This window comes from Styela clava, chromosome 2 (genome assembly GCF_964204865.1).
Source record: "Styela clava chromosome 2, kaStyClav1.hap1.2, whole genome shotgun sequence".
Classification (NCBI taxonomy): domain Eukaryota; kingdom Metazoa; phylum Chordata; class Ascidiacea; order Stolidobranchia; family Styelidae; genus Styela; species Styela clava.
The window spans coordinates 18,651,131-18,678,950 of record NC_135251.1 but is presented as its reverse complement, the minus strand read 5'-3'; the positions used below and the strand labels follow the sequence as shown (position 1 = coordinate 18,678,950).

Sequence of the window (27,820 nt, the reverse complement as noted above, 5' to 3'; positions counted from 1 at the left end):
CATCCCTGGGTTAAAGTTAGCAAACTAAGGGTAACAATCTTAAAAGCACCACATATTCAAACTCAAAGAAATCATAATATAGTCTTTTTTTATTTTTAATATTTTTCAAATATGTTATACAGTAATTTACCCATATCTGAATTGATCTTATCATCCCAAGTTAACTATCACCTGATATGCTCAGTTCGCTGTGGTGTTAGTGCTTGATGAATTGTGAGTATTTAGATATATTTTCTGGGCCTAATATTCTTGTTTTTTGTCTTTTGTTCTCTATGGTAATTATATTATTCATGGTGCATGCACTTCATTAGTATTACAATTGGAGACTGTAAAATGACTATTGAATGCTGAGTGAATCATCTCAACATAGCAGACAAATAGGTTTTTCTGCTTTTTTTTCACGTATGTATTTAATTTTTTTCCTGTCTAAACCACAAACTTGACAATATATTATTTTTATATTTTGGTAAAAAAAACTTTGATTACTGATTTATTTATAAGTTCTCAATAATAGATAGATAGTTAACAAACAATCTTCTACACTTATCAAAAGTTATCTTTTCACATAGACTTGTGTCAAAATAACATGCTTCAAAATAAAGTCGTGCTAAATTCCTTCTAAAGTCGAGCAATTCCAATATTTGAATAACTAAATTTTGTATGTGTCAAGAAATTTAATTCATTGTGAACATTCTGGATCAGGACCCAAAAACTGTCAGATTACTAATAAATCGAAGAATTTGTATTTATAAAAAAAAAACGTAATAGGCTTAAATTTATAAAATCCACACATTTCCAGCTTGACATTGGTTGTGTGGCTTGGTATTTGAAAATGGAGATATAACTTAAAGCATTTCGTAATAGATAATTCAGTAATTTTGTTTCAATCTAGTCTTTTGTATCCTGAACTTTGCTTTACCAGGGTTTTAGGAACAAAAGACCCAATTTCTGAAAGATATACAAACAAATAAAGATGAGTAGAAATGTAAAATCAAGCAAAATATTTTTGACTGATTCCAGAATATCTGAAGGTGAGTTCTCGCTTTGGAAATTTTTGTTAATTAATGTTAAGTGCAAAAATCATATGTGTAAAGAAGTTACTCAGGCAAGATTGATTTAGGACATACAGTATTAAATAAGTTCTGGAATCGCTTTTATTGTCAGTAATGTTGTGAATATCTATATTCGATTATCAATAAAAAACTATTCGGAAATTATAAATTTTGAGCCGGGATAAGTCCTTAATTAGATTTGGTCGCTGATGAGTGGTGCATATCAATCCTTTTCTGAATACTACTAGACTAGAGCGGGGAGTTATACTAGCAATGTCCACATGCACAGAGGAAATACAAATTGTTATTTTCTGAAACAGATGGGAGTCTTCTCATTTGCGGACAATATTCGAAGGATGAAGATGAAATCAATAACCTAATGGAAAGCATAAAATCTGAAACTGCCTCATTCAAGCCCATCACCAATGCAGAGCTTGGTAAGAATTTTATAAATCATAAAAAATCATAAACAAATAATGAATATGAAAACTGATTGTATGCATTTGTAACTTTGCTATATATACTGGACTCAGGGGTCATTCATTATTTGTTCAAGGATGCAAGACATCTAATTCAGTGGTTCCCAACCTTTTTTATATCGCGGCACACTATTTAGCTCTTTAAATATTCGCGGCACACCTATCACAAAACACGAACATTTTTTACTCATAAAGAGTCCGATAGTCGAACACGAAAAAATGCTTAATAGCTACCAATATTACAACTGCTTTCTTATATTAAAGTAAACGAGAGCGTCTTCGGGGCCAGGGTGATACGTGGTCTTCAAACGCACTGCCAATTACGGGCTTCCACATTACGCTCTTATTATTATCACATGTATTCTGACTTTTTCACAACCTAATTCATTTTTGTTATAATTTAATATGTTCCTCCCATTGCCAAAATCATTCAATAGTGTTATTGTCGGCACTTGTGAGAGAAGTGGAAGTGACGAACAAACTGTATTTCATTACAACAATTAATTATTATCGCTTAAAACACTAAATAGGTTTAAAGTTGTTATAAACAATTTTCATCGCTGGAAGTATCTTTTCACGTTATGATTTTCATGCAAGGCCCGAGCATAATTTGATGGCAAAGATCATAGCATTTACTAAGTCGAAACACTTATTTGACTTTTCAGGCCGCCAAAACTACCCGAAAAAGATAACCGTTTTTGTGTTCGAGATAAGAAATAATAATCAATTCCACAACGCTTTCATGAAGTAGTGCAATTTACTAAACTTATGAAGGTTTTATGTTTCATTGCATCAGTGTTTGGACTACCACACGATTCGCCAGATTACTGCCGTGATTACAGATCGCAAAAGGAAAAAAATAGTATATTTTCATCGAATCGAATAATTTTGACGAATTGTCGAATATCGGGTTGAATTCGGGATTTCATTCCGATTTTTAACCGCTCTGATCTTTCTTGTCACTTGTTGTAAATTACCTGTCCCAATTTTAAGCTAAAAATATTATAATTTCTGACGCCGGAATGCGGATATTTATGAAGACGATATTATTTTCGACGATTTTATTTTCGTATTAAATAGTGAATAAAAACCCTGCAAAATCATTGCGTAAATCCTGAATTCTATTTTAAGTTCAAAATATGATTAAATAAGTTGGCAATAATGGTAATTCTACTAGTCAAATAATAATTTCCTGGTACAATTTGAGAAAAATTTCGCACAATAATTCCACTTAATCTGACTGACTCGAACTGTAAGCGTGGATGGCTTTTTTCAAAATAAGTATTGAATAAAATGATATAACCTATCATTTATGAGAATACTTATGGGCTATTCCAAGTGACACTACAGGACAATTCCAGAAATTTTGCATGTTGTTGGATGCAATATATTTTCACATTTTCAGCTACATGTTTTGTTTCATTGTCCAATCAGTTGCTTTATTGAATATGTAAAAAATTGCACAAAAGTTACACCCAAGACTTACTTAGTAGATAAAAAAATATAGTAAAATATAGACTTACTTAGTAGATAAAAAAAATATAGTAAAATATAGTAAAATTGAGTTTCGAAAGCAACATTTTTTTTTTCGTTTAGGTGTGCCGTGAGATTTTCTCTGATAATTTGGTGCCTCACAAACAAAGTTTGGGAACTGCTGTCCTAATCAATTTAATAGAGATGTTTCATGATTGAAAATTTTCACTACTTTTCATTTGAAACTTGCTGCTACTGACAAAGAAACAGCATTATTTATTATATGCATATTTACCATTATATTTGTTTAGGAAACCCATGTTTAGCTTTGTTTGCTGAGGATGGACAATTGTATCGAGGAAAATTAATTTCTAAGGCCAGCGACTCATATTTAGTGGAATTCATTGATTACGGAAACATTCAAAGAACAAAGATCGAAGACCTATGGCAACTACCTGAACACTTTCAAAAAATAGATCGGAAGTCTTGTGTATTCAAGCTTTGTATCGCTGGAACACCCGTTAAATCTGCTGCATTGTGGACACCGATTATCCCATCTGTCATTCAGGAAGAATATCTTTATTCAGAAATTGAAATTGAAGAAAGTGTCGACATCGATGGTTCAATATTATGCCAGTCTATTGATGCATTTCTGAGAAATAAAAAGCTTATTGATGATGAACAGCAGTATCCATTTAATTTATGCTCTGTCGGAAGTAAATTTGATGCTTATGTAGTTCACTCCTCTGCAGAAGGACACATACAAATTCAGCTAAAAGCAACTGAAAAAGCATTGAATGCATTGATGGACGATATTGCCACGTTTTATACATCTGCAACACTCACTGACTTGGTACTACAGCCAGAATCAATTTCTATTGGGTCTTTAGTTTGTGCTGTATATAGTGTTGATGGAGGGTTCTATAGGGGTCAGGTTAGAAAGATTGATCGAGACAAATGCTTTATTTATTTTATAGACTATGGTGGCGTAGAAGAAAAATCCATCAATAATTTGTTTAAATTACCTGACAACCTATGCAGTTTACCTTATCAGGCAATAGACTGCAGATTAGATGGAATTGTCTTCTCAACATCTATTGCAATGGATAAAATCTGTGAAACGATCACCACTTTTGCTGAGGATAAGATCTTTTCTGTGACAGTGAAACAATGTTTGACTGCTCACACCTTGCTCGTGGACATGCATGACCATGCCACTGGAAAAGACTTTGCGGAACATTTGATAGAAAATGGTCTCTCATCATCAAAAATTGTAAATCAAAATGTACCTAATCATAAAACTTATCATGTTGGGGAAAAAGCCAATATGCTTATGACTTGGTTGGAAACAGATGGTACATTTTTCTGCTATAATGTTTTAAGTGATGATCTTCTGAGTGAGCAGCTGAATTCTCTGTACAAAGAATGTTCGAGTGGAACAGTTCCAGTCTTGAAATGCCCTTCTATAGGAAATTTGTGCTGTGCGCCATACTCAGAAGATGGAAATTGGTACAGAGCATGCGTACTGAAGTTGTCTGATAACATTGCAACTGTGCGCTTCGTCGACTATGGCAACACACAAACTTGTGACGTTACTTCGATTTTGGAACTTAGCGATCAATTCCGTAAAATGCCAATACAAGGGATTCATTGTTTGTTGTCATCAAATCTTGACAATAATGATTTGATTCATGCACTGTCTGTACTCAGAGATCAGGAAGTTGTTGTTGAGTTTGTCAATGTAGATATCGAGCCTTATGCAGTCTGCCTTTATCACAACGGTAGCATTGTTGGCCTAAGAACTACATCTCCAGATCTTGAAAGATCCACGCAATTATATCCAATGACAATATTGCCGAAGGATGCAAACATTTACAAACATCATACTCTAACAATAGGTGCAAAAAAGGATATCATTCTCAGAGAGACAAACAATCTCAAATCGCTTTGGTGTGTTTTAACAGAAAGTCATGCAGATTTACAAAATTTAACAAATGAAATAAACGAAATGTACAATAGTGTGATAGAAGGAACGTACGACTTGAACCCTGCACAATCAGATTATGGTGGTCCGTGTGTAACTCAAGATCCAAAGGATGGTATGTGGTATCGGTCTAAACTACTATCTATCACTGGTCCAAACGAATGCAAAGTACTTTATGTTGATTGTGGAAGAACAGAAATTGTTTTGAAAAACAGTGTCAAAATCATTAGTGAGGGTCTACTGAAATTGCCTGTTTTTGCACTCAGATTTACACTCACTTCTATACTATCAATGCGCGGAGTCCCATTACCTGTAGATCAATGGCGGATGTTATTGCAGCAAGGTAAAAATAAATCATTTGCTGGTGTTTTCTCTGATTATGATGTTGAAAAAGATTTGTACTTTGTTGCTCTTCATGATATAGCTGGCCATTTCAAAGCAAAAGCAACTGGTTCAGATGTCAAAGTTCAACTCCTGAATGTGCCCCTCAATGTCGAAGTTCCCATTCGGATAACTTCTGTGGAAAACCCTGGGTGCATATGGGTTCAGCTTTTGGATTACCAGGCTAATTTGATTGTTCTAACTGGAAGGCTTAATGCTTATTACAATGAGCTGCCTAATCACGCTCTAATTCTTGAGAATATATATCCAGGACAGATATGTTGCATGAAATCGTCCAAGACAAAGAATTGGTGCAGAGGGGAAATAGCATTCATGTATGATGATGTGATAGAAGTGAAGTTTTTTGATTTTGGATATGTGGAATCTGCTCATTTATCGGATGCAAAGACCTTAATGCCTGACTTTTTATCTCTACCTTGTCAAGCAGTTTGTTGTTGCATCCATAATCTTAGACCAAACAGTCAAAAGTGGTGTAATGGAAGTGTGAGATACCTAAAAGAGTTTGTGGCAAAAACAGGGGTCAGTGCAAAATTTGTAGACCTGAAAATGAATGTGTATGCAGCTTCAATTCTTGTTTCAACCAAAGATGAGAATATTCTTCTTGGCAGCAGATTAGTATCTAAAGGACTGGCAGCATGGGCTGATTCAAATGCGGAATTGGAAGGTGAGACACCATTGAGAATTCCATCACCCCAAGTCCTACCTCAATCTGCACATGTATTCTTCGGCCATCCAGGCATTTCTCTCATTGGCGCTCAGTTCCCCGTCATTGTATGTGAACCAGCAGTGCCAAATGATTTCTTTGTTTTACCAGCTAATTCAGAAGTCAAAGTAACATATGCTAAACTCAGAAGAGAATTGAGACCTTATGCTCAATTAGACTCACCTACTCAACCCAACATGTACGTGGGAATGCCTTGTGTATGCGTTTTGAGATCTGATTGCTTCAGGGCTGCTGTGGTGTCAAATGATGATCCACAAAATCCAGTCGTATTTTTGGTTGACTATGGTGAGAAAAAACAAGTTCCGATTGATTGCCTCAAGTCCATATCACCTATACACATAACATGTATACCACCTGTTGCAATACGTTGCACATTACATGGAATATTAGAACCTGAAAATGAGTTTTGGTCGAGTAAAGCTCTTTTGCTATTTTCCAAGTTTTGCAAGGAAAACAAGAGAGATCTTGTTTGTACTATATATGGTTGTGTAACGGACGGCGTTTCTCAGTTTTTCATGGTTAAATTCCAAACACCTTTTCAAGATATTGCGTCCGATCTTGTAAAATCTGCGAACTGTACAATGTTAGATCCAATAGGAAACATGTCTCCTCCCTTTGCATTGAAGTCATTTGTTTATTCAAGTCTCGGAGCAGGAATAGGAAAAGAAGATCAATTCTATGTCACGCATGTTGAAAGATCTGACCTATTTTATTGCCAACTCTCGAGTAAATTTGAGGAAATAGATGGCTTTATGGATAGAGTTCAAAATTACTGTTCGAAGTATAAACAGAAAAAGATTGTTACTGTCAAGGATTTGGAGTTTTCTCCTCTTTGTTTGGTTCTTTACGAAGATGGCAAATGGTACAGAGCTCATTATAATTCAAATTCAATACATTCGCCCAAAGACACTGTAGCTGAGGTTATATTTGTTGACTATGGTAACATATTTGTGACTCCTTTGTCAAATATTATCTTATGTGAGAAAGATTCTGGTCTCTCTGATGTATCGATATTTGCCTTAGCATGCTGCTTATCTGAGATAATCACTTCAAACTCTGATTTGGCAATATCTAATGATATATTCATCAGAATGAAGGAAAAATTGGAAAGGAGGCAGCTTTCCGGGATTGTTACCGGAAGTACAAATGGTAGATTACATCTGGACTTTTTTGTGAATCAACAGAGACTCAATGAAATGATTATAACTGGGAATGTGAGTCCGATTACTTTACCAGCAAAAGATGAGAAATTCAGAAGAGAACCATCTCTGAAAGGAAAATTCAAAGATATACCTGCAATCGAACCTAAAACTGTTCATTCAGTATATATATCACAGGTGAAAAATCCCAACTATTTCCATGTTCGACTTGCTGAATATGAGGAGCAGTTTAAAGAATGTATGTCGGAAGTTGATGGCTTTTATACTGCAGTGCGAAGACAAGATTATTCTGTGCAGCATATTCAAAATGGAAATGTAATTTGTGCAAAACATCCTTTGACTTTGCGATGGTGTAGGGGTATTGTTATTGACTGTGTTTCAAAGGAACCTGATGAAGCTCTTGTGGAGTTTGTTGACATCGGAGAGCAGGAATTTGTATCGATAGAAGACAACATCAAGAGACTTGTCCCTGGTATGCTGCATTGGCCCAGATTGACTATAAAATGTCAACTTGCCAATGTGCTACCAGTAGGAAAGTCCTGGGACCCTGAAAGTACAGAGTTCTTTTTGCGTACAGTTCAATATGTTAATTGCCGAATTCGCTTCAATACTTATGATGTTACTGATCGAACCTGGGCTATTGATATAAAGATTGAAGGCCAGAATGTGGCCCATATGCTTGTTGAGAACAATTTCGCCAAATGTGTTAAAGTCCCATCAAGCCAAGCAAGTGGATGTTCAGAATATGTCAAAACGAAGAAAATTAATTCATGGCCACAGGGTACTGCTCGCAAAGTTTATATAAGTCATGTAGAATCAATAAATCAAGTATATCTTCAGCCTGTTGAATCTGAAGCTGCTCTGAATACCTTGATGAATAAACTGAATGATTCATCTCTGGTGATGAAAAATGTGGCAAACAGGCAACTGCGCCTTGATATTAGCTATGCAGCAAAATTCAATGAGGATAAACAATACTATCGTGCAAATCTTTTATCCCTTCCTGATCTTAAAAAACCTGATTCAATTCATGTGATTTACACTGATTATGGAAATGAAGGATTTGTGAAAATAGAGGACCTTCGTCATTTACCAAAAGAGTTTACAATTCTTCCAGAGCAAGCAATTAAATGCAATGTCAAACATTCAGTTGGCATCGACAAGGAGGTGCTGACAGCAAAACTTGAAAGTTTGGCTGGCGATGAAAATTCTTTCATTTCTGCTGAGTGTGTCAAGATAGAATCATTGACTTTTCTTGTTGATCTCACTATAGTTGATACAAATCAAAAGAGGACTAAGTTTTTGGAATTTTTTGCTAGAACTGAACCATCTGCTGAAGCATCACTGCAGTATACGAAAATTGATGTAAAAACCAACATACAGACAAAGGTTTATGTTGCTCAGATAGATAACCCACAGCGGATATGGATTCAACTCTCATCTAATGCTCCGGATTTAGATAAAATTATGAGTGAAATTGACGTTTTCTGTAATACTAATTCAACCAAACTAACAGAATTTCAAACTAGTACTCCATGCTTAGCTAAGTACTCTGCTGACGATGGCTGGTACCGAGGAATGATTCAAGATTACAATAAAACTCTGGGATCTGCAACTATACATTTTGTTGATTATGGCAACACTGAAGCAGTAAAATTGGACAACTTGAAGCCTATGAATATACAATTCATAAAGCTTCCTGTGCAAGCAATCCTTTGTAAACTTCACAACATGATTGGACTCGAACATTGGACAACAAATGACACTGATGATTTTGTTGATCGTGTCAGTGATGTTCAGCTAACGGCATTATTTCATCTTGCAACTGGAAAAACCGGTGGAAAATTTGTGTCAAATGTTCACGATGTGGACCTGATATATCCATGTGGAAAATCACTAAATACAGAATGGAATGAAACTTTGAAAGATCGTACTATTAATCTTACAACTGATGCTTCGAGGATGTCGGAAGGTGCAGGTGATAGCTTAATTAATACAAAAAACACGATTAGTTTACATGATTCGGAAAACCATATTGTCACTGATAGGGGTGATCATGTCATTGTGGAAAATCTTGTTCCTCAAACTGCAAGCATCGACTTTGATACATCAACTTATCTTAAAACACCAAATATGGTCTCTGATTTAGAGTCTTTGTTTATGGAATCCGGAGCTATTGAAAATGGATTTATCAGTCATTGTAATGATCCTGGCCATTTTTATGTACAATTAGCCAAAAACGTTTCAGATCTTGATAAAATTTATATGAATACCGCGCAGAATACTTCACAAGAATCTGTAGAAGTTGGAATTGGAAGATATTGTATTGCTAAAAGTCCTGATGATGATGAGTGGTATCGTGCTAAATGTGTGGATATCCGTGATGAAAAGTTTATTGTCCAATTCATTGATTATGGAAATACTGCTACTATTGATTCAAATAACCTAAAACCAATGTCTGACGTATTAAAATGTTTTCCTATACAAGCAATAGAATGCAAATTGCATGGTGTAATACCAGTACAAACTGGATGGGACTCTGTAACAGATTCTTTTTTGGATTTAACTTTGGACAAGGACTTAAAGATTGAGTTCATCAAGCAAACTCAAACTGGAATATGGTTTGTGAAATTGAAATTTGAAGGACTTGATATCGGTGAAAAACTTTTGAAGGAAAACGATGGCAAATTGGTTTCAAGCTGTAGTGCAGAGACTAGTTTGGAAGGTAATTCTCAAACTTACCAGCTTCAAGTTGGATGTATTTTGTGTGCTAAGGTGGTTGACATTGACATCTCTGGAAATTTCACAGGATTTCTGCTGAATATTTCTACCCATAAACTGGTTACGGAATTGAAAAATTTTGTGAAAACAATTACAGATGATGGTGGATATGTATCTATTCGATTTGAAGATCTTCACCCAGGGACAGTATGCATGTACAAAACATTTGCAGGTTGTGACTGGCAATGTGTTAGAATCATCAGGGTAGGATGTGATGGTAAAGTTAAGGCTTTCGATATATCAAACAAGAGAAATGTTGAATTAGACAGTGGTGAAAACATGTTTATTGATGTAACACCAGAAATAAGAAAAGACATTGATAAACTGTTTGTAAATTGTGTAACTAAATCTTCTATGGCTGTTAAGTTACATCTGGAAAATGATTTGGGAAAAATTATTGCAATTCATCTTTTATCTCTGGATGAAGCTTCATGTCGATGGATTGTTAAAACTTCATTTCTTAAGGACAATGTAGAAGAATCTACAGATGAGAACACTCTTCAGGTTGATCCAATTTTACAAAACGGAACACCGAGTATTCTTATAACAAATACTGAACGAAAGTCATCTGCTGAAACAAGAAGCAAAACAGGCAATAAAAGCGATATTGGGAACTGGATAAACGAACACTTTTCAAAATTGGTCAACTTTTTCAGTTTGGGAGAAGAATTATTCCTAGACTGTCCAAGTGCACTCGCTCCTTTACATGTTGCCATGTTTAGATCAAAATATGCCATCGCTTTGCATTTGACAGAGGAAGAAAAAGCCAGATTTGATATCAAACCCCAGGACGAAAGTCCAATCAATGACAGACTGAAAAGGATCAGTGGAGAATTAATGCAAATTAATGAGAATGATTCTTTGCCTGCAAAGAAATTAAAACTCGATATGAACAAGAATAATCCTGGATTTGGGGGAACAGAAACGGGAATGTTTTCAGTTGGGAATAAGTTTGAAGCGATTATTTCAAGTGTCGTGCATCCTGGTCAATTCTATGTTCGACCATTTTTAGTCATGTCAGAACCTGTTACATTAGAGCCAACCAGTAAATTCAAGGATGTTAAAAATCGATTGAAAAAATTACTGCCAGATATGCTTTGCATTGCCAAATGTTCAGATTCCTCATTTCCTGTACATCACTGGGTTCGCGCTATCGTTGAAGATTGTGATGGTGAAAACATATCAGTGAAAGACATTGACACTGGTATAAGGTTTGTCGCTTTAGCTGAAAACGTTTTTCCAATTGGAGAGAAAGTGGAATCATGGCCTTCGTTCTGTATGCATTGCTCTCTTGCGGGAATTCAACCTTGTAATTCAAGCGGTGAAGGATGGTCTGACACTGCTATCAAGAAACTTGACAGTTTGTTGGGAAGCTTAAGCATGTCTGATTGCATAGAAGTACATATTGTATCGATTGTTTTTAATCCTGATTTGTGCCAAGATATTTATGAAGTCGATGTATTTTTGAATGAAAAATCAGTTGCTGAAACTCTCATCACTCTTCAAGTTGCGGAAAAAATACATTCAAAATTAGGAGTAGATAAAGAAAACCAAGTTTGCAGGCTGAAAAAATCTGATGATCTAGACAGAGGAGAGACCAGAAGACCATTTACAATCCTTATGCCTAAGGGTATAAAAAGGCAACCATCTGCCATTCTGCGAACTCCGAATTCATCCGACTCTGTGGGTCACTCTATGCCAAATTTCGATCTTCTCGCAGTACCATGGAGAGTTATAAGAACGTCTATTGAAAGGTATTCTTCTGAGAGTCTCTCAGACAGTGTATTTGTTTCTGATGTAGAAGATTCCTTTATTGGATCTGCAGGTGATTTAAAACATTTGTTTTAACACTAGAGTTATGAGGTGCACAAATTGATTTATATTAAGGGTAAAAATTTGCTTCGACTACCTTACTCTGGAATGGAACAGTAATAGTTTGAAAATTGCGTTCACTATAATGAATTAATTTGTCATTCAATTTTACTGAAAGCAAGGTTGTGAATCTCAAAACTTAAAATGAGAATAGAATGAAGTGAACACTTCTAAGGTAACAGCCGGTAGAAAGGACTGGGCAATCCAAAAAAATACCTGAAAAAAATTTATAGCATTCAAATTCTATCAATATCAGAAATTCTATAATAATATAACTCTATATTAATGATGATTAATATTCTTACCAGTATCTAGTGCACAATTATTTGGGCTGCATAAATGCATGCAAGTTTGAAACTCCTTCAGTGTTTAAAATGCCTTGAGTAAATCAACTTTTCCAATCCTATTGGCAATAGAATATGAAATTTAATTTTGGTATCAAATTTGTTCTAGTCAACTTTCATAGATGAAATTTAAACTGATTATTTTATATACAGAACATCCACCTATTGTTAAACAACAAACTCATTTGACATCTTTCAAAATTTACTGCAGTACTATATCATCTGAAAGTGCAGAGTAAGTGTTTTTCTAATCATGATCATCAAAATTTTGCCGTTGTACTGATTTGAAAATGTTTCAAAGATATTATTTTCTGTTTTACTTTTTTAGTGACTTCCCATACTATTCATGTATAGCATATTTCATTCACAATGTTTTAAAAAGATATTTATTCAGACATAGATATTTTGATACGCCGTGTTCCAGAATTCCTTTTTGAATTTATGTTTAAATAAACAAAATTATACTGTAATATCAAGGTTCTTGATACAATTTATTGAAGGTTTGTACCACAATAAATCTATATATTTTCCTTAGTTCCCTAGCATTTAAGATGAGTCTATTGTATTGTGAGTGAGTGCAGTTTTTATGATGAGTAAAACTCTCTTAAAAAATTTTGATATAATAAATTACATCATTTTTATCAATAACAGCGAAGAAGAGACAACTTTGGCTGCAGATTCGATAGAAAATATCTTGATTTCCAACATAAGAACAGAAATATCTGAAGCTAGTGTTTCGTCGTCACTATTGAACCTTCTCACTCCAGCGACTGCTACATCTTCGGAACAAAATGATATTAAAATAACAGGTTATTTCAGTTTTCTTTTAGTAGCCTCTGAGTGCTTGGATTAGTTGTTTCAAACTTTTTTCAAGCGATCCAAATTTTGTAAAATCTCGCGGCCCAAAGGTATGCTCAAATACTAAACTGCTGTAATGGTTCTATGGCCGCAAAATAAAATTACTAATAACAAAAAACGCTCATTTTTCCAAAAACGATCATTTTTATTCCTTTTTTCAACCTTATTATTTGTATGTATTAGTGATTATTTGAAATCTTGGCATGGTGTTACTTGAACAAAATGAATGACTGCATACTATTTCCTATGCTGTCATACTTCTCACGTATACAATTACCATTGTGCTACACTTCAATACCAAATACAAAATAAACAATAAAACTTAAATCACTAACTTTTAGCATTATGTTGAAAAAACTAAGCGACCTAAAAGAATCCAAAGGTTGGGAAGCACTGCTTTGAATGATATTATTGACTTTATTCCAAGTTAATTGTGCACTGGAATGAATGAATAATTGTTCTGGTAGTCTCTTGTATGAAAATATAAGGAAAACATTTTCTGGGAAACACACATGGAGATTTTAGCTCGCTGCTTTCACAATATAACTATATGAAAAATTATTATTGCTTTTTCATGATTTTCACTCTGAACAAAGCCTCGCACAAGCCATTGATGTAAGCAACTAATATTTTAAAGGATTGCAATCTTCCTAGTTGGGTATTGCTCACTCAATTAATTTATTACTCTAATTATTACATATGGGATGGTGAACATGGGGTTGAATTTTAACATCTGTAACTTGTGATGACAACATAGTTAAATGAAACGCTTTTTTATTGATAAGTATGTTATATACACCCAGTGGCGCAGCCAGGGTCGAAACCCCCCCCCCCCTTTTGAATTTTCTGAAAAGTGAAAAAGTTGCCGATAACATGTGCAATTGCCTTCTGCTAAAATCGCCGTTCGTTTTCATCAACGCGGCATGTTATTTATGCCGTGAACGCCCTTTACATTGGTGTTATTATTTTATTTTTGTACCCGCACGGAAATGTGAAAACTGAAAAAGCGTGCAATTGCTAAAATCGGTTTTTATTCTTTCTAAATCATAAATTTGTGCCACGATAAACATGATAATTATTTTATTTTTGTACTTTGCACGGAATTGTGAATTCGGAAGTTATTATACGTTCATCGGTGGCAAGGTTCTAAAGACAAAAGAAGGAGTAAAACCGCGATCTAAATTTGATTGAAAAGCGGCATTATAAAATACTGAAAATAAAACCGTAAACAATATAAGTTTTGTTGAGTCCCGCGACAGTCTAAAAACGCTTTTCTAGTCTAAAAATCGCAAAATTTTGTGTGCCTACGGCGCACATTATGCTTGGTCGCCGTTTAGGAACATACCGTCACTAAAATCGAAACACGGTTAATTGTGGGTGGGATTTGCCTTTTATCCATTACTTTAAAATTGTTGTAGAAAACGCGATTTTTTCCCGGTTTGTGATGATATATAAGATAATTAATCCGAAGTATATCCATCAATTTTTATTGTACTGAAACAAATTTTACTCCATGAGAATTTACAGCAGATTTACGGATTTTTCAGGAGGTTTTATCTTTAAAAATAATCGGAGTGTCAGCATTGCGATTGAATGGAGTCAATGTTACAAGCACATCTCAAATTTGTCGAATTTGCAAAATAGAAAAAATACGGATCAAAACAATATATGATAGGCGACGGGCAGTTAACACATTTTTATTTTTATGTCGGCAAATGGCCGAGGTATTTTAAAATTGTGAATTGTAAAAAATTGTTTTGTTTTGTCGACGCAAACGCTGGTTAAATTGAAGACAATTAAATTAATAAAGCAAGACATTTTAAATATGCCCTTATCGGTCACAAATTGATTACTTTGCACAACAGAAAAATCATTTTTCGTTGTAAACGTCGCTTACGTCGGCTCTTTTAACAAGTGGCGTAATCGCGGCGATGAATATGTATTTTTGATTTAACGATATACTCCATATGCATTTTCATTGTACGAAATAAAATTGTACTTTTCGGGATTTTATATCAGTTATTGAGATTTTTCTAACGGCGATAACGAGTTGGCAAGATTCCAGAAATAGGTATTTCAAATTAAATACACCATTTATCTCATATTTTTATGTCCACCGATCGCTGTGGCATTGCAGAGAACTAATGTTTCAATTTTGACGTAAGAAGAAGCAACCGCGAGTTACGTTGGACACAATTAAACTAATATATAAAAGACTATTACAGACCGCAATGGGAATTTATGATTATGAAACCCCCCTTTTGAAAATTCTGGCTGCGTGCCTGTATACACCCATCTATCACCTATTTGCAAATGTCTTAAAAATATTATTTCACCACGAGTTATCATAAATATTTTAAAGTTTTTGTATTCAAGACTGTTCTAATTTCAGGTCAAAATATTGAATCTCAAGATGCTTTTGAAATGAAGTTAAAAGAGGTGGCTCGTCAAGTTGTTGAAGAAGTTTTTCAGACAATTGAAACAGAAGATGATATCGGAAATACCATATCGGGAATATTAGATCCGGAAGAACTTACTAAAATGCAGAAAGAGAATCTTCGTAACCCTAGCCCATACCATGTTCAAGAGCTGGCTGAAGCCAAACAAGAAGAAGAAATCATACATGCAATGGAAAGTCTTGTTCTTACTGAAATGCCGTCACAATCTATAGACGTTGTAGACAGTTTTACACATCAAAATAATCAACCAGAAAGCAATTTTGATTCAGAGACTGGTAATAAAGAGCAGAATGTGTCAGTTTCTTTAAAGCCTGAAATAAAAGACCAAGAAATTAAAGAAGTACAGGAATGTATTTCAATTGACATAAACAACATTATTGACGAAAACCTAGAATTGGTTAGAGATGATACTGACAATGCTGTTATTGGTGATGTTGATCTTTGTGAGATTCCTAATCCAAATGAAGGCGTGGCTGAAAGGAATTCTCAAGAACCCGGTCAACAGCTTTATCCAGTCGAGGAGCTGGATGCCGATAAAATTGAATTGCCAAGTTCTGGTGAAAATAAAATCAATGAAGTTGATGTAGTTAATGACGAGGATTTTGCACATAAGAGAGAAGAAGTAGATGACCTATCATGTGAGATGCCGAACCCAAATCAAATTGAATCAAAGACTCCTCAACAAGGTAAGCTGCCCACTTTATTAGATGTTATAATCGTTCATTATTGTAACATTATTAAAAGTGGAAGATAAATTCATGATACTACGAAAGTGATGACACTTAAAAGACAAAAAGGGCGTTTCTTAATTAACTATGAGAGAGGAAATACAATGGGGCAGATTCACCATGTAAAATAGAGGCCGTTACTTAGTTTATAATCATGATCGGGAGTTGGACAGTTAATTGTTCCACTTGGCATGGGCGTTGGTGGCAAATAAAGCTAGGATTATAGGTTATGTGAACTGCCCTGCAGTGGAAAGAGAAGTGCTGCAATCCTGCATATAATTAGCATCTATGTGAGTCGACCTATGGGCTCATAATCCTATGACTGCCATAGGGTAATCAGCGATGCAGTGGCAGGGATTTGTCAACGGCTCAGCGCGGTGTGCTAACTCAGGAATACAACCACTCACTAATCAAATCGACTTGAGTTTTTCTTTGCTGAATGTATTAAAATTTCCTCATGCTCAATATCTCAATTTTTGCAGATATGATGCAAAATGCCACTGACAAAACTGGTTTCATGCCTGAAAATGGCTCCTATGTTCTGTCAATGGTAGAACATTTTGAAAAGCAACAAGAACAAACCGCTAACCAAGAAGAATGTTATTCTGATTTAACAAAATCTGATGTGGAAGACCCTATCAATCCTGATTTCAAGTCGAATATAGAAGATCATGATTTCTTGAAAGGTAAATGGATGAGATTTTGCTCATCATTTAACTAAATTTTAGGATAGGATTTACATATTTATCCCGGGGGAAAGGAAACAGATATGACGGCTCAATTATATGGCGAACCACGGCCTATCATCCGGATACCAGGGTGGGTGTGGGATTAGTTAGCCAGTTATTGGTTTTCGGGAGCAACCGCCCTACGGTGGCGAGGAGTCCAGCAATCCTCTTGCACATGATCATCCCCGCATGGGATGCGAACCTACATAGGGTAATCTAGAGTTGCGGTGGCGACCGTATTCCTAACGTTTAGCACGATGCGCCACACCGCCAAGCCTATTATATCCTATTTTTTTTATGAAATTTGCTTAAAACAATGTCCCAACCCCAAAGCCTTAAATCAGAGTTCAACAAAATCGTTAGTAGAGTTACAAGAAACATAATATGATGCATTGAGAACTATGTATACGTTTATTCCTAATGCATGGATATTGTTTGATACAAGATGCCCTTGGCATGAAAATTTGGACCTGTCAAGAAAATGCTGTCAAAAATACAGCAAAGTGAAAGTGATTATAACAAGCAAAATATATAAATATTGGAACTCAACAGTGAATGCTACCCGTCATTTGATTATTTTTATATTAAGATTTTTTTACTGCGTCATATCACTTATTACTTATCGATTTTATCGGTAAGTATGTTGATAGGTATTTGTATGTCTGTCTGTCTGTTAGATGCACGCGAGATTGAATCTGCTCCAGATTTCGCATGTGCATTCATCATATCTCGGACCAGAAGCCTATTGATTTTGGGCGAATTATGTCGTATAATTAGTGAGTTATTAATTAATTAGTGATGGGACACAAGGTGTCACTATGGAGTAAGAGCGCTGTTTTGATAAGTTTCGATCGATAAGTCTTTGGTCTCTGACCGATATTATCGTTTATTGGTTATACATAACATGCTTGTATAACCTGTGTAAGATTTGACTGTTATTAAATAATGTTAAAATCTATAAATCGTTCTTCCAAAATTGAAGTTATAAATACCTGAACATTTTCTGCCTTACATTCTGATCTTAGTCCAGAAATTTAATATGTAAAATATGTCAAATTAAAGATTTCCAATAAAATATATTAGATAGCAAACTAAAAACATCAACTGACTCAAATTTATATGTAGTTGTGAGAAATTTTCAAACAACCTGTCTCACAAAATGCTCTGCTTGCTGAGGCGAATGTGGCCTGTGAGCTTAACCCTGCTAAAACGCTTAAAGCCCATCCTTGTTTTAGTCTATCCACCATTAGGCTTTGTTTTTGTATAGTATTCAGGCAACAAGAATATAAAAATTTGATAATCATAGCTAATTTGTATTTTCATAGAGGACATCGACAAAAATGAGAAATCAACAGCAGAAAAGGATAATATTTTGGATGAGATTAAGGATGAAGAAGATGTAGAAAATGATATTAAAGCATCAGTTGACCAATGCTCGTATCCTCATGCAAATCAAAGATTTTACATCTGTTGTTTACCTAAAATGCAACTAGAAGTTGGTAAGTTGATTTTCTTCCGGTAAAAAAAAAGAAAATTTTTGGCTCCACAAATAGGGAATTATATCAAGTGGCCTGTGGTACTATTTCCTACTAGGTGATAGTAATGAATTATACTTGAAGAACTCCTTCGTCATTAGGTATTCTGATCTTGTATATGGTTATGTACAAGCAGACCTGGGGTACATACAGGTGTACAGTCGTACTCACTGTGACAGACAGTCACACTACTAGCGACGTTTTCGGTCTTCTGAAAATTTCATAAGGCTGGTCTTGTTCTGCGCCTCCTGTCTGCGCCACTGCATATATTTGTGCAATCCACTGATATGAGGCATAATTCTCATCGCTCATAATCGAATAAAAACTTTGTATGATTTGAGGGTTCGTTTTGGGTTAGGATAGCAAATAAATGATGGTTCGCAAAATATGTTTTCTTGCTAAAATTACGACTTGCATATGACTAATATTTTAGACGGTCAGACACCATAAAATATTCAAATTTTTGCAGGTGATCCCTATCCAGTCACTTACTTGAGTTCTAAAGATCCTCACAACATACAACTCCAATTTGATATGGGTACAGATTCAGACGAATGGAGAAGCACATTGTGCAAAATAAATGATGCTAAACATGTGAATGAATTAGTTAAACTTGATTCATGGGAAACAGACATGGTATGTTAATAATTTGAAAATAAGGCATCTTTGCCTGTCAGGAATATCATTGTGGATTGGAAAATCGGCTTATTGATATTAGAGTCAAAGCCGTGTTTTTAAACCAAATTGTAATAAATCTTCAAATGTCAGAAGTTCAGTTATCTTATTTTGATATTTGAAGCAAAATTTAGTTCAATTGGGAGCCACGGTTGGTGATGAAATTTTTTTTAACCAGGCATCTGAACAGGAGTAGTTTTTGAATTGCTCACAAGTTGGGAGTTTGATGATGTTAATTTTTTGATTCCTGACCAAGAATAAATTCTGGCATAAAAGTTAATTAAAGTCGCATCAGTAGTTGTTGGCTATATTCAGAAATTGTTCTAAAGAATCTAAAGCGTTTATTACAAGATAAAGGATACTGGAATATTTGTAATTTTGAATTGAGTTAAACCCCAACCCCCCTAGAGTCACGAAACAATCAACGCGAACCCCCAGTAATCAGACACCAAACTAAATTGTGATATATTGACTAACAATTTGCTGCAACGACTGCCAAGCCATGCATTTCACATTGTTGCGTCATAATTGCAACAACATAAGATTAGGGAAAATGTACGCTGAGTTTCAATTGATACCGTACTTATTTTCCTCTTGTAGTTACTGTCTTTGTTAAAGAATATTAAAAAAAAGCAACACACGAAAACTTGACTGTCATCCAAGTACCCCTGAAAATCTTCTCGTGAATCCCTTGGGGTTCGCGAACCCCAGGTCGAGAACCCCTGTTTCAGAGCAATCGTTTGAGAAACCTAGACACAGGGATGTTCAAAACGAATATTCAATATTTTAATTCTCGATTTAGGAAGAATGTAGAATAGTTTCATTTAATAAAAATATCATTTGGACCAATTAAAGGTTTATTATAGTATTATCAAAAAGTCCCTACAGTCCCTGAAAACTGTGAAAATATAAAACCAATCAAGTCACTGATTGTCTTAACTGTCATGCACTTCCAAAATCAACTCACTGAATAACGTGTTTTCAGTTGAACCTAACCTCATTTAGAACACAGCCTAATTGGAAAAATATTTTTTCAGAATGTATTTGGAATAATAAAATGTTCAGTTTTGTACATCCCTGCCTAGATCATTTGCTAATAATGACTTAGTATATGGCATATCAATGCGATTCTGTTGCGTTGTTTTCGGGTTATTGTTTTGCTTTTATCTCAGATGTGTCTTGTACAATGTCCTTCCGATGGATCGTGGGATCGAGGTCGAATTGTATCAACAGAAAATGATGAGAAGTATATTGTTGAATTGGTTGATTATGCCGATGTAATGACGGCAACAATTGATCAACTTCGAGAAATACCGGAAAGTTTGTGTCTTTATCCAAGACAAACTGTTCAATGTAGTCTGGGAGGAATCACTATGGTGTGTGCAGATTTTTTGATTCTCTGCTTTTTTTGCTTGTTTGAAAGTCATTTAGTGATGGCTCTGGGAGTACCATGAACTCGATTTCGTTGGGAATACGCTTTTCTTTGCACCTTGTACGATAGGCCTTGGTTTACCATATGGTTAAGCCGTCTTATCTAGCTTTCCCCTCCCCCTGGATAATTATGGGGATCTCATGAACTATCTAGATTGGGGATATTGGGATATTTGCCCATTAGTTTGAGATGCATGGGATTAGATGCTGCAGAATTATATAACAGACTAGCGGTTATGTGAACTTTCAAGCAATACAGTGAGATTAAACACTTTTAATTGCGAACCATAAGATTTGTGATGGCTAGAGGTTGAGTCATCTTGTTAGAATATTCAGAACAATTTTCAATACGGTGCTATTAAATTTGATGATATAATCATATCCTAAACAATGTGTGTCATTTTTGATCAACAGAGAGAAGAAAAATCTGAAGTTGGATCTTGGAGTTCAGATGTTAATCAATATTTGAATGATCTTTTATTTTGCAATACTTTAAAAGGTAATTTGAGTGGTATAAAATTTCATACTTTTTATTTGGGCCAACATCTTGTCTCTCGTTCTTTATCCAATGGATATTTTCTTTTTCAAGTGTCTCATGAGTTGTGATTATAGGCTATTGTATTATATTTTACCCCAAATTTTGCTCTCTCTCTCTCTCATGTTTATACATTGGGACACTTTTATATACCCCATGCATATATCTGAGCATTGCTTTCATTTTATTTTATAAAACAACACCACTGGGCATATTAACTGCCGCGGCACTACGGAGGATTCAATTTTGAATTATTGAATCTCCAATTGTACAAAGATTAATCATCCTTATACCTATGTTTGATTATTAGTCACACAACCTTTATATTTTACATCTTTTACACATTGAATATCAGAGCAGTCAATAGTTACATACCATGTCCGTTATGTCTTCAAGCAGCAAAATCATTATTTACACTGCGTCTTTGTCGTATTTTAGGATTTTGCTGAAAATGAAGCATATTAATTACAAATACAGAAGACATAATTGAGACTTGATAGAAAATTTACTTTTTCTAGCTGAGGTATTACAAGTAAACGAAAGCACGACAGAAGAATGTTATACAATTCAACTCTTTGTCTTGGATGATAATAGTGTGGAAATCGATGTTGCTAAAGCTTTGATCGATGCAAACTTGGCTCAAATGTTGCAGAAAGATGAAGAAAAGAAAGGTGATGATGGTATGTATCCGCTTTTTTGTCATGAGATTCATTTATTGTGTGTGATGACGTTATCAAAAAATGTGCACACCTTGTGTCAGTTCCGCTCTCTCTGCATTGATCATGAAGACTGCCGAACCGGTAGTCTACTGTGACAGATTGCATACCTGTTCGCTGTTTCGTTGCTTAATTGCTATCTGCTCAGAATAGAAACTCGTATACAGCTGAACTACATTTATTGAGAACAGTGGCACAACTTAAATAATACAACTTAAACAGCGGTCATAAACAACGTCTACAAGTTAACACAACTATATGTCGACTGGTGAGCCAGACGAATAGATGAGATGCATTGCACCGCAACAATTAAGAGTTGTCGCGCTACTCATCATTTGAGTAATCACATTACGTCACATCTTCCCGTCAAACAAGAAATAGCATATTAATACAAATAGCATTAATAAATGTACAATAAAATAAAACATCATTAATCAATACCCATATCTATCAGGTATTTTAACAGTGCGTGTAGATCTGCGAAGAGGGGGGCTTGATCTACTTTCTTTTTGATCAGATATACTCGGATTAACTAAAACACTGCTATCGGGAATATTATCATTAATAATTGGGTCATGTGTTTTTATACCACCATTGTTATAGGAAGATGTGTATGGATCAGAAATACTACAATCGTAATCATAATTCTTTGTAAAGGGTTGGAACTCATCAGGTTCTCTTGTATGCCTCAAATGTCTTCGATTTCTTCGATAAAGACCACCATCTTCAGTTCGGATCATATACGATCTGATGTCAACTTGTCGTTCAATTCTACCTTTGCGCCATCTTTTCCCACGGTCCGGCTTCATTCTGACCAACTGACCTGGGTACAATTTCATCAGCTCTCTCGTTCCCCTGTTGTAATATTTAGCTTGGATTTCTTTACGCTTCTTTAAATGTGGTTCGATATTCGTAACAATTTTCGGGCGGAGAAGAGATTTTGATATTGGAAGCAGAGTTCTTGTGCGTCTTCCAAATAACCTTTGTGCTGGTGATCCTGGGATTCCTTCACTCAGAGTGTTACGCCAATCGAGCAATGCAAGAAATACATCACTCTTACTCTCAATAGCTTTTATCATTATGCTCTTCATTTGTTTAACGGCGGACTCTGCTTTACCATTGCTTTGGCTATATGTAGGAGAGCTTGTAACATGCTGAAATTCATAATCTTCAGCAAATTTTTTAAATTCTTCGCTACTATATTGAGGAGCGTTGTCAGAAATCAGTTTTTCTGGTAAGCCGTGTCTAGCCATGTGTTGTTTTAATGCTTTGATAACTTCTGCAGATGTGGTCGTATGAAGTCTGTCAACTTCGCAAAAATTGGAGTAAAAATCTACTGTTACCAGATAGTTTCTGCCCTGCAATTCAAATAAATCGGACGCAATAATTTGCCATGGTCGAGAAGGAATCTCATGGTGAATTATCGGCTCTTTTTGTTGATTAGGTTGAAACACTCGACAAGTAGTGCATGACGAGACATAATCATGTATGTCACTGGCCATTTTTGGCCAGAAAAGAACCTCTCTTGCTCTACGAATGCAAGCCTGTATCCCAATGTGACTTGCGTGTATGCGCTGCAGAACATATTGTTTGGCAGATTCTGGTACCACAATACGACATCCTTTCAAAATAAGCCCATTTTGAACAGTGAGGTCTTCTCTAAAATTGAAATATTCTTGCATGGACCGTGGAAGCTGTTTCTTGGTAATCGGCCATCCATCTTCAATGATGGCTTTAAGAGTTTGCATTGTCGAATCTTTCTCTGTAGATTTTTGTAAAACATGCATTGTTTTGTCCAACACTGGAATATCTTTCAACATATCAATTTCCTCAATTTCATTAGCCAGTGACAGATGAAATATAACACCTTTACCAATCGTGTCGGTACTCGGTACTTTTATCAATATATGCTCGGCTCAGGGTATCGGCAATGAACATATTTGCACCTTTTTTATAATTAACCACAAAGTCATATTTCTGTAATTGAAGAAGCATTCTTTGTAGTCGTTTTGGTGCATCTACTAATGGCTTTTTAGTAATAGTTTCGAGTGGTTTGTGATCAGAGTCAACTCGTACAGTCCTTCCATACACATAGTGTTCAAATTTTTCCATGCCAAACAAAATCGCCAAAAGTTCTTTTTCTATTTGGGCATAATTGCACTCAGTAGATGTCAGAGCACGTGAAGCATAAGCAACAGGGTGGTCATTTTGCATCAAGCAAGCTCCCAAGCCCTTTGAAGAAGCATCACATTGTAGGACGATGGGGGCTTTCTCACCATAATATTGCAAAATAGGAGATTTCATCAGAGTCTCTTTCATTGTATTGAAACATGTACCGTGTACTTTTTTGTCCCATACAAACTCATTATCTTTTCTAAGAAGTTCTCTGATTGGTGCACTAATTTCAGATAATTTTTGAGCAAATCGCTGTAGAAAATTTGTAGTAGCCAAAATTCTTTGCACCCCTTGTTTATCAGTCGGATGAGGCATATCTCTGATACCTTCCAATTTTGCCAAATCTGGTTTTAAACCCTCTTTGCTGATAACGTGACCCAAGTAAGCAACTTCTGTTTTCATATATTGTAATTTTTAACATCGGCAATGGTGAATACTTTTGCCTTGTGCAAGTGAGGCAATACATCGTCAATAGTAGGCATTGGATGATTGTTTCGTTTAAGAGCCTTATTCAAAGGCTTTGGGTCAAGGCATAAACGAATACTTCCTGATTTCTTTGATACTACAATCAAATTTGAAATCCATGGCGTATGACAATCTACAGGGGCTATAATACCCTCATTCACCAATCTGTCCAGTTCATTCTTAACCTTGCTTTGAAGTGATAATGGTACTTTTCGCACTGGCATTTGAACTGGAGTAACAGTATTATCAACTTCCAGTTTCAATTTTCCTTCAAGTTTGCCCGTGCCAGTAAATATATCAGCAAACTCGGCAAAAATTTGGCTGAGCGACATCTTGGAAAATTTTTCAAAATTACATGATTTAGAAATGGTACAAAAGATATTTTCATAATTGACAGTAACTAAATTCAGTTCTTGAATCGCCCCAAAACCCAATAATGGTACTAATGGTTGTTTTATAACCATAAAATCTAGAAAATAAGATATACCATTTTTCGGGTTATAAACCGGTAAAGAAATCTTCCCCAACGGCAAGATTAACGTCTTGTTATACATTGATAATTTAGCAGATGTAGGTACTAGTTTAATTAATTTATAGTCGTTGCTGGCCTTAATATAATGGCTCTTCGAAATAACATTAACAGTTGCCCCACAATCAATTTGAAAATTGATCCTAAAATTATTCAACAATAATTGAGTAAACAACTTCTTATGAGATAAATTGGTACTGCTATTGGTATAAATATTTTCACACATAACAATGTCATTTTTATGATAAGTATCAACACATTCAGCATTTGGGCCATCGTTCCCATGGTTATATTTAGTTCTCAGTCGACATTTCACTGCAAAGTGATTTTTCATATTACATCTGTTGCAAACTTTACCCCACGCTGGACAATAATTTCTACCAAAAATGTGCTTTCTACCACAAAATTTACACTCACGAATATTGAGTTTGCTCTCATTAGCACTTTCAGTCACAGGCTTCAGTTGGGTCTTCTTTGTTTGATTGCTTTCAGTTGCGTTGACAGTCTCCATCGATGACTTCATTGTTTCCAGGCGAATCATTGTCGACTCATGCGCTCGACAGCGATCAATACACTTTGCCAGAGTTAAATCTCGTTCTTGTAACAATCTTCGTCTAAGGTCATTATCGGGTACTCCATCAATTATTCGGTCTCGTATCAGACTATCTTCCAACGCTCCGAAATTACAGGTTTTTGCCAAAGATCTCAGACTTGACAAAAATGTGTCAAAATGTTCACCAGGCAATTGCCCTCTATGATTAAACACATATCTTTCATAGCTTTCATTTATTCTGGTCTCCGAACGGAGGCGTGGGTTCGAATCCCACTTCTGACACCATGTTTCGTTGCTTAATTGCTATCTGCTCAGAATAGAAACTCGTATACAGCTGAACTACATTTATTGAGAACAGCGGCACAACTTAAATAATACAACTTAAACAGCGGTCATAAACAACGTCTACAAGTTAACACAACTATATGTCGACTGGTGAGCCAGACGAATAGATGAGATGCATTGCACCGCAACAATTAAGAGTTGTCGCGCTACTCATCATTTGAGTAATCACATTACGTCACATTCGCCTTGCTACTATACTTTGTTCTGGCCTTTGTATCCATATATTTGTGCATCACTCTCTTGTTTTGACATATAATTGGTATAATTTCTATTTTTTAGAATGGTCCACGATGACCGATTCAGCTTGGGAAACCCTTTTGAATCCGGATTTCAGTAGCACTGACCAGTTACATAGCAGTAACGTTGATCTATCAAGCATGGATGATCCTTATCCTGATCAAAATGAAGCTGGAGATTCCTTGGAAATTACTCCTGAAAAAACTGAAGAAGGAAAATCTCCCACAGATGAAGAAGTTCATAAAGTTGCTCACGATATAAAAACGAAAGTTCTTGCTGGAGCTCTTATCATAGCTCAAATAGAAGATAATAATTCTCTTGGTGATAAATTTTCTGGTGGAAAGAAAAGAAGAAAATCGAAAGATATTTACATTGATTTGGAAAAAATTCCACAAATTTTGGTTGAAGCATATGAATCTACTGAAATTGACTAAAAACATTTAACTGTTTTCGTTTCATTTACACTGTACGATGTACAGAAACATTGTATAATTTGTCCCCATCATGACAATGCAACTCGAAAACCTAAAGGTATAACTGGACACAACCTACCTCTAAAAATTTTTGTACCACCAAATGATGCCGTATTCTACAATCGTAAAAAAAAACGGTTCAATATTCAACACTTGTTACCTTAAGAATCGTGCTAAATGTGAGCATGTCTCCCAAATAATTGTGATTCATCATGTGCCTATTAAACTCACCATGACAATTGTTCCATTGTTTGTATATAAAGTTTTGAGTTATTCTTTTTCATTGTAAACGCATGTTCTTGCCTATTTACTTTCCTACTGTTTCCTTGATCATGAGTTATTGTATGTGACTTGCTCAAACTTTGTTCCAAATATGCTGAATCATTGGCTCATTCAAGCATCCATAGGCAAAGTGTTCTTCAAGTGCTGAACCATGAATTCATTTGCAGCTTACCTGTTGCATCGTCAAGTTCCTCATTATAACAACCAATGGATTTGGCTGGAAGCCGATTCTGATTCATTTCAAAATTTTCACCCATTTTTGTTTAAAGTACATCACTGTTTTTCGTGGATTGGTTTTGGATATTTATTTCTTTAATTGGACAAACTCTTGTACATAAGAATCCTGAATTGTCAATTTACTGGATTGTTTTTCGTTTCTTTGTTATCACCAAATATAAAAATTTCTCTGCACAATACCATGAGTAAATGAGAATTTGAGAAGAGGAGTGGGTTGAGAATTTCTGCTGCCCTGTATGATGAAGTTCTTGGTTTCGCCTGGTTGTTAGCGCGCATTAAGGTTACTTTTAAAAAGTAGAACAGCCAGAGATCTAGAATTGCCCCATTTGCTGCGATCGTCCTAAATTCTTTTAAGACCCCTGAACCCCACCAATGTATATAGAGCAACCATATGTACCGTAAATCATACCCTGTGGTGTAGCAGATAGCTCTTGTTGATCTCTGTCGCTTTGATGATGATGGTACTTCGTATGATCTAGTTCGAAGAGGCCGCCTTCCGCAGCGTGTTGGCGTGCCGAAACCTAGGACTGTCAATTACACTCAAACATTGTGACCGCTGATCAAGCAAAATTGACCAATTTATTCCAG

At 35.4% G+C, this 27,820-nt stretch overlaps 1 protein-coding gene across 1 annotated transcript; it reads left to right on the top strand.

Moving 5' to 3' along the window:
- Window positions 1–884: 884 nt before the first annotated feature.
- On the top strand, window positions 885–27,409 carry LOC120335414 (uncharacterized). Its single transcript, XM_078109669.1, has 13 exons — window positions 885–1,031; window positions 1,373–1,489; window positions 3,316–11,880; window positions 12,425–12,506; window positions 12,923–13,080; window positions 15,522–16,274; window positions 16,799–17,002; window positions 18,370–18,543; window positions 19,049–19,215; window positions 20,427–20,630; window positions 21,100–21,184; window positions 21,739–21,900; window positions 26,283–27,409. Exons 1-13 carry the CDS (start codon window positions 974–976, stop codon window positions 26,672–26,674), a joined length of 11,121 nt encoding a protein of 3,706 aa, XP_077965795.1. The 5' UTR covers window positions 885–973; the 3' UTR covers window positions 26,675–27,409.
- Window positions 27,410–27,820: the final 411 nt, after the last annotated feature.

Excerpts from the sequence above, each read along its gene's own strand:
- LOC120335414 (XM_078109669.1), top strand. The coding sequence starts at position 974 with ATGAGTAGAAATGTAAAATCAAGCAAAATATTTTTGACTGATTCCAGA. Across the intron at positions 1,032-1,372 it reads TGATTCCAGAATATCTGAAG|ATGGGAGTCTTCTCATTTGC; the intron begins GTGAGTTCTCGC and ends TTTCTGAAACAG. Across the intron at positions 11,881-12,424 it reads TTCCTTTATTGGATCTGCAG|AACATCCACCTATTGTTAAA; the intron begins GTGATTTAAAAC and ends TTTTATATACAG.